Here is a 7905-nt window from a genome sequence, read left to right as displayed (position 1 = left end):
GGGGGGGGGGGGCAGGCCGGGCACGAGAGGGCTGCGGCCTCACCTGGGCTCTCGCCTGCCCCGAGCCTCCCCCAGGCGGGGCGGGGGGGGCGTGCTTGGGGGCCCGGAGCCCGGAGATGTGTGGTGGGGGCACGACGTCCCGTCTGACCCTCCGGGCAGCATGAAGGTGCAGGCCTGACTCTTCCCATTCCAGAGGTGCGCAGACTGAGGCTGGGAGTGGGGCTCCGGTCCTCAGCGGCTGGCAGGCAGGGCTGAGGCCAGGACCGAGTGGAGGGGTGGCCCCTGGGCCACAGTCCTCTGTCCCTGCCCTGGTACCAGACGGGTCATACCAGCACACCGGGAAAGCTTCCTGGAGGAGGCCGCCTTTGGCTCAGATGGCCCCGACAGATGGCGGGAGGGATGTTCCCAGGAGGCAACTTCCCGAGGAAGGCTGGAAACTCCAAGGCGGGGAGGGGGTGCCGAGGAGCAGCCGGCTTCACCCCTGCGGCAGAGCACCGTGGTGGGGCAATAACGGAGGGCGTCCAGGAGGACCACACTGGGGCAGAAGTCAGGGCGAGCCCAGCCCTGCCTCAGGGAGATGAGGGCCCCAGATACCGGTCTGGGAGGAGCGGCCGCCACGGCGGCAAGATGGCCCGAGATAGGGCGCCAGCCGAGCGGAACGCCTCTCCAGGTCTGGCTCCCCAGCCCCAGGAGCTGCGCCCAGGGCACCCGGGCCCGCGGGTCTCTGCAGGATGAGACAGACTCGCCTGCCCTCTGCCCCAGGGACCAGAGCAGAGGCCACCAGTTGCTCGCTCGTTCACTCAACAAACACTCCCTACCCCTTCTTTGTGCCAGGCGTTAGCTTGGCTGGGCATGGGAGACAAGGGGGAGGAAGGCATGGCCCTGGCTGTGGGGGCTCCCAGGGCACCAGCTGGGTCCACATGAGGGGTGCAGAGGACATACCCCGGAGCAGTGAGAGCTTGGAGACCTCAGGGGAGGAAGCAGAAGCTTTCTGGGGGTGGTGATGTCCAAGCGGAGCCTTGAAGGACATGGCAGCACTGGGAAGAGCCCAGGCAGAAGGAGCTGGCACTTGGAGCAGGGGCGGGCTGCTCAAGAAGTAAGCAAAGGCTGGCCCGGGACAGGCCTCGAATGCCAGGGCAAGGGATTGGCTTTATCTTGTAGACGTAAGCAGCCAGTGGTTATTTAATTATTGTCAGATGAATGGACGGATGGATGAATAAAAGAAGGATTGATACAGTCTTTGCTGCCAAGGAGGTCACGGATGGCCTGTGGGCACAGTCAGCTCTCCATCTGTGCCAGGGGAGGCAGAGCAAGGCAAGGTTCCTGTACCTGGAGATATGGGGAGGACTCCCTGGAGGAGGAGGTTCTCTGAGCCCTCGAAGGGACCACGCCCCTTGAGCCTCTGCAGTAGCTTACGTCCTGAGGAGGGGCTTTCCAGCGCCCCTGGGAGGAAGGTCTTACTATCTCCATTTCATACATGGGGACACAGAGGCCCACAGTGGCAGCAGAGGCCCTGGTGGCTCCTGAGGCCTGAGCTCTGGTTAGCGCTTGGTGGGGGAGTGTCCAAGGAAGCAGCAGAGATGTGGTGAAGGGTACTCCGGGCAGTGGGACGAGCGCAACTGAGGCAGGGCTGGGGGCTGGGGTGGGTAGGGTGGGAGTGCGACGTGGGTCACATGTGCTGTGTGCAGTGAGGCCACTGGCCCAGCTCAGGGTGGCCGGGCTGTGTGCGAGGAGACTGGCGTGTGGGATGGGCTTCTTGGTGAAGGGGGCCATGACGGCCACGCTGGATTTTGGCTTCTGGGCCACAGGCGTCATGGCAGGTCCCTGAGGCAGGGATGGGGCTTGAGGGCCAGGGACCTGGGTGTAGGAGAGTCAGCAGGTCGGGTTTTGAACCGTGACGCTGTAAACTGAGATGGGGGGTAGGGGAGAGGCAGGTTGTGGGGGAGAGGGCCCAGCGGGGCAGGGCGGCTGCAGGAAAGGGCTCTTACAGGGGTCAGCAGCCAGGATTCTGGGGCTAGCGCTGCCCCTGCCTGTCTGCGAGTCCTCTTCTGAGCCTCAGTCTGCTCATCCGCACAGCAGACATAACATACCTGTCCCCCTCCCCTGCGGTCCTTCCCACAGCCCCCGACCCTGAGCTGTGGAGCGCACGTGTAGCCGGAGCCCTTGGCAAAGGCCACTGGTGATGGCAGCCGTGACCCTGGGGGGCAGGGTCCTTCTGCCCCCAGCAGCACTGATCATGGTGGTAGGGGTGGGGTGGGGGGCCATGGCTTTTGAGGTTTCCATAAGAACCGAGTTCGGATTTTCATAGGGCACCCCAGCTGGTCCCCATCTTTTTTGTCCAGGCTGCCTCTGGCCCTCTAGGGCCCCGGAGTTCAGCAAGTTGGGTGGGAAGCGAGCACACTGATGCCACATGAAGTCCCACGGCCTGGATGGCTCAAAGCAACAGAAATTTATTCTCATCATTCTGGAGCCAGAAGTCCTAAATCCAGGGGTCAGCAGGGCCGCACCCTCTGACGGCTCTGGCGGAGGACCCTGCCTGCCTCTTGGCGGCTCCGGGTGCTCCTTGGCTTGTGGCCTCATCGTCCTGTCTGCCCGCATCTGCACGTAGCCTCCACCTCTGGGTCTGACTTCCCTTCTGTCCCTTACAAGGACATGTGTCTTTGGGGTTAGGACACACCCTGATCCAGGACGACCTCATCTCTAGCCTTAATTACACCTGCAAAGACCTATTTCCAAATAAAGTCACATCCCTAGGTTCCAAGTGGGGAGACACTATTCAGCCCACCATGTCCCCAGTGGGCCAGGGTCAGACAGGCTGAGCAGACCTGCTCACCACCAGCTTCTGCGAGATCAAGGCCATGGCCTCCCTGCCCGGCCCTCCTGTGGGCAGTGTGGTCTTTACTGAGCGGCTACCCTGCTGTGTGGTCTCGAGTGGAGGGGCGGGAGCAGCAGGTGCGGAAGGAGGTGATACCCGGATCTTTGCACCTACCAACCCCATAAGGCAGGAGGCTGCCCAGCTGGGAAGGCCTGGGGGCTGCTGTCAGCGTGGCTCTGGGCTCCTCTCGTGGGTGACAGAGGTCTGAAGCCATCGCTGATGAGAGCCCTGAGAACTGGAAGCTAGGGCAGGACGCCCACTAGGTGACAACAGTCCTACCTGACCTCATCTAGGCTCCAAGCTGGTCCTGCCCCAGGGGGCACATCATTCCCACGGTCTGGATGAAAACCCAGGGTCCAGGGAGGGGTGACTTACGCAAAGTCCCTGGCTGAGAAGCTGCTGGCCACGCTGGGCCCCCAGGCAGGTGGGACCACCTGGCCCCCTCTCTCCCTTATGGCCTCGGCGCTTCACTGGGTGCCCACGCCCATCTCACACTGTGCCCTGGGTGACAGGGTGGAGCCGATGTGGGCCTCACCCCCCAGGGCCTCACACACCCACAGAGGGTCAGGCCACCACTGAGGGCCCGGAAACAAATGTGTGAGGCATGCCACGGCACAGGGCGTGTGCCACTTCCCCCCCACCTGCCCGAAGTCACTGCCCGAGTGGTGGGTCACGGGCCTTCCGCGGGTGCCAGGATGCTGTGACCAACCCCCCCCCAGCCTGGTCACAACTGAGCACTGTTCTCAGAGCAGGGGCCACGGCCTTATTCCAGAAAGAGCACCAGGTTGGCCTTTTCCTGGAGGCCCCTGTTCCACCCCCCACACGACCTGGGTTGGGGGAAACCGAGGCCCCACTCCCCTGGGCGAGGCCGGGTCACTCTGAGCCCTCGCAGGTGGTCTCCTGGAGCAGCAGGGCTGGCGCCGCCATCGCTGTCACTCTTATCTCGAGGGCGCTGGAGACGGAAACGGCACATTCTTGAATCCTGTGATCACTTCCCAGGACAGGCTTGGTCCCAGGGGACCCAGCCAAGCGAGGATGCGGCTCCCTGCTCTGCAGACAGCTGCCCAATCGGCTTCATCTGCCGACTGTCACCAGCCTGGCCATGCAGGGTCTGATTGCGCCTGGGTGGGCGGACGGCGGGGTGGGCAGTGGGGGTGGGGCGGCCGGGCCTCGATGAGAACAGGGAGATGCGGGCAGGTGGCAGGGCAAGGGTGGGGGCAGCCTTCCAGTGGGCCGCAGCAAGTGAGCCTGGGCCACCTGGCCTGGACACCCCTGGCAGATCTCAGGCCATCATGGTCTGAGGAGGAATCTCCTGGGCCAGCGGCCTGGGGTGGGGTGCACTGCCCACTACTCTGGGGACCCTGAGAGGGGCATCCACCTGGTCTGCTCTTGGCCTGAGGGTTGTACATGGCAGGCAGTGTGGCTAGGGCAAGAGAAGCTTCCTGCCCTTGAAGGGCAGGCTGGTGGGGGAAGGATTTCTCTGCGGAGGGGAGGGCTGGAGCAAAGATGAACATGGGGTGAGGGTGAGGGAGGGGGAAGGATGGACAGGAGTGTGGAGAGAGGTGCAGGAGGCAGACAGGATGTACTTTCCCCTGGAGGGGGTCCCATCTTCACCTAAACCCCCAGAGCAGACTTCTGGTCCATGCCCTCAACCTAGACACCCCATGGCCCTATAATTCCAGTTTGGAATATCCCTTCCCCCTGACGCTGGGGCCCTCCCCTGCTCAGCCCTCCCCTGTTGGACCATCAGCCTCCCTCTCCTCCTCCCCCCAGCCCATCCCAGCCTCCCGGGGTCTCCCCTCCAGGACATCAGCCACAGGATGCTGGACCAGGGAATCCCTCCCCACCCCAGATCCAAGACACCAGCCTCAGGGCCCACCAAGCACCCACACATCATTCACGTGGACTGAGCCTCTCCTCTGCCGACCTTGTCTGCCCTGCACCCCCCTGGAACACGCTCCTCTCTGCCTAACGAGCAGCTCCTCCTCCTCTATCCACTTCCTCCTCCAGGAAGCCCCCTCCTCCAGGAAGCCCCCACCCTTGACGGTTTGCATAGGCTTCCTCTTCTGTTCCCTGTGCTGGGCTGTGAGCCCCCGAGATCCTTGCCCAGGACCAGAGCCCCATGAGGGCAGGGTGGGGAAAGTGATCGGAATAGTGGCTGGCCCTGTGGCATGTTCCTCTCATTCATTCATTCACTCACTGTGGGGCTCCTAGTGTGGGCCAGGGCTGGGGTTTCTGGCCCAGGAGGCAGGGGGTGGCCAAGTTCCCTCAGGGTTGGGCTGCCCAAGTGAGGCCAGCAGAGGCGGGACAGCTGACAAATGGCCCTTCTTCAGCCGTGGGGCGGCAGCTAATGATTCCCCATCTTTAATCAGGCCGGCTGGCAGGGCCCTTTCGATCCAGGTAAATGAGTACCTGGGGTCAGGGCTGGCTCTGGGAATCAGCCTTACGGGACCACGGAGGGAGGCCCAAGGAAAACACAAGGCTGCGCCCATCACGGGCCCTCGGGGAGCTGGGGAGAAAGAACAACACGGTTGGGGGCCGGCTTCCCAGCAGGTGGCACGCCTGGGCCTCGCTGACCCGTGCCCTCACCTGCTGCTCCTCCACCCCCTCCGTCCCTCAGCAGGCATGCACAGAGCTCCGTGCAAATGCCAGGCTTTCGCCCAACAGCCGTTTATTAAGCACCAACTACATGCCGGGCCCTACCCTGGGCACGAGGGCAGGGCGTAAAGAGATGGAGAGGTGGGGATCTACAATTAATAAGCACCTACTGTTGCTGGGCCACATGCTGCCCTGTGACCTGCAGCAAGCCCCACGCCCCCCGAGCCTCAGTTTCCCCATCAGTGCATTGACAGCACATATGCTGTGCTCGGCCAAGTTCTGGACATTCTCGCTGGACACTCACGAGGTCCTCTGCAGTAGGGACCTACGGTCAGCAGCCCCATTACATGGATGAGGAGAGGGAGGGTCAGGAGGGGGAGGCACTCAGGCCTGGTCCTGCAGCGGGAAGTCGGGGTGCTGGCTCCGGGCCAGGCTGGAGGCCAGGGCCGCCCACGCACACCGATCTCCCGCCCTGTGCCCCGCAGGTCCTAGAAGGGTGGGGGAGGGCGTCCAGGCCCGGGGGTCCACACACACTGAGCCCTGTCCCTCACAGGTCCTGGAGGGGTGGGGGTGGGGGCGGGGGACGCCCGGGCCCAGGGGTCCACGCACACCGAGCTCCGCCCCGTCCTGCGCAGGTCCTGGAGGAGCGCATGAAGCTGGAGTGCAAATGCCACGGCGTGTCGGGCTCGTGCACCACCAAGACGTGCTGGACCACGCTGCCCAAGTTCCGCGAGGTGGGCCACATGCTCAAGGAGAAGTACAACGCGGCGGTGCAGGTGGAGGTGGTGCGGGCCAGCCGCCTGCGGCAACCCACCTTCCTGCGCATCAAGCAGCTGCGCAGCTACCAGAAGCCCATGGAGACGGACCTGGTGTACATCGAGAAGTCGCCCAACTACTGCGAGGAGGACGCGGCCACTGGCAGCGTGGGCACGCAGGGCCGCCTTTGCAACCGCACGTCGCCGGGCGCGGATGGCTGCGACACCATGTGCTGCGGCCGCGGCTACAACACGCACCAGTACACCAAGGTGTGGCAGTGCAACTGCAAGTTCCACTGGTGCTGCTTCGTCAAGTGTAACACCTGCAGCGAGCGCACTGAGGTCTTCACCTGCAAGTGAGCGCTGCGCCCCGCCGCCGGCGAGCCCATGCACGCGCACACCGCTCTGCGTGCCCCCGCGCCGCCCCGCTCGCTCGTCCCTTCCTGTGGCAGAGCCGTGCCCCAGACCCGGCCGAGAGGGCGAGGCCCACGGCCCTGGTGTCCCTCTGGGGCCCAGGGAGTTCCTGTGCTTTTCTCTGGGGAAGCAGAGTGACCAGACTCCTAGCATCCCCTCCCCCACCTGGTGGCATGGACGTGGACCTGCCATGCCGGCGGCGGACGCCACGCGGGACCCCACGCGGAACCCCACGCGGGACGCTCCCCTGGCCGCATCAGCCGCTGGGGCCTCTGGGTGGCCTGGGCACATGTTGACCAAGTTTATTTATGTGTTCTTAGTATCAGAAAAGAGTTCTTAGCACTAAGGCATAGCCAGTCCTAACTGTGTACCCCGTGTTAGCGCATCCCCTGTGGCCCTCTGCTTCCTCTGCCCGACTCTGGACTGGAGGGGGCGTCCCTGCCCCGAGAGGGCCTCTGAGGAGAGCCATGGACAGGGACCCTTCTATTTGAAAATCAGATCACACAAATCAAAATGTCACCCACGTCAGGCTCCAGGAGTGCTGTGTCCCCTCCCTAATGCTGTCACCCCCCAGCACTCCCCCCCACCAAGCCTGGCACCCTCAGTTTACAGAGCCCACTCCCACCCCGGAGCCAACCAGAACCCTCGGACAGCTCTGTGCTGGCAGTGGGCTGGGGGGTAGGGGCGGCTGAGGGCTGTCTGCCGTCTTTGACAGATGCAGACACCGAGGCCCAGAAGGGCTCGAGAATGAGCCAGACACCTGAAATTATGCGTGGAGACTCCTGTCTTGGCTTGGGACTCCTGACCGCCAGGCCAGGGCTCCTGACCCTGGGCGACGTGCTCTGGGGACTCCCATGATGGCATGAGACTGCCCCCGTGTTTTGAGAAATCCGGCTGTGCCCTCCTGCCCTGCCACCAGCCACACGGGGAAGTGCACCCCCAGAGGCACTTGCTGAGGTCTCTCTAGTGGCCCCATATCCAGTCTCACCGTTGGGCCCTGACTCCAGTGCTGACACAGCTAGGATCCAGGGTGTCACTCGGCCAGGGAGTGTCTGTCCCAGCAGGTGTCTGCCCTCCAGACCCCTCCCCCAGGGTCCCCACATGCACACCCTCCCCTGAAGTTCAACTCACTCTGAAACTTGAGACCCCGCTCCGTTCTCAACCGTGTGCGGGGTGGGGAGAGGCCAGAACCCTGGGACGTGGGGCTGAAGTGTCCTCTGCAAACACTCCCACCCTCAGGCTCCCCGGGGACAGTGTGCAGCT

At 63.9% G+C, this 7905-nt stretch overlaps 2 protein-coding genes across 3 annotated transcripts in view; both read left to right on the top strand.

Annotated features, from left to right (window-relative positions):
• LOC103674134 (protein Wnt-7b) overlaps positions 1-6588 on the top strand; it is a 48220-nt gene extending 41632 nt beyond the window's left edge. For both annotated transcript variants that reach the window (XM_040637067.1, XM_040637066.1), the window contains exon 4: positions 6109-6588. In XM_040637067.1, coding sequence (XP_040493001.1) covers positions 6109-6588 — 480 coding nt within the window. The remainder of the gene's footprint in view (positions 1-6108) is intronic.
• Positions 6589-6832: 244 nt separating this feature from the next.
• Positions 6833-7905, top strand: part of LOC121104373 (protein Wnt-7b) — a 1626-nt gene continuing 553 nt past the window's right edge. The window contains exon 1 of the mRNA XM_040637095.1: positions 6833-6904. Within this exon, the coding sequence (XP_040493029.1) occupies positions 6833-6904 (72 nt within the window). The remainder of the gene's footprint in view (positions 6905-7905) is intronic.

This window comes from Ursus maritimus, unplaced genomic scaffold (assembly GCF_017311325.1).
Source record: "Ursus maritimus isolate PB19 unplaced genomic scaffold, ASM1731132v1 scaffold_21, whole genome shotgun sequence".
NCBI lineage: Eukaryota > Metazoa > Chordata > Mammalia > Carnivora > Ursidae > Ursus > Ursus maritimus.
Note: the sequence above shows the minus strand (reverse complement) of the source record. Positions and strands in the feature narration are given on the sequence as shown.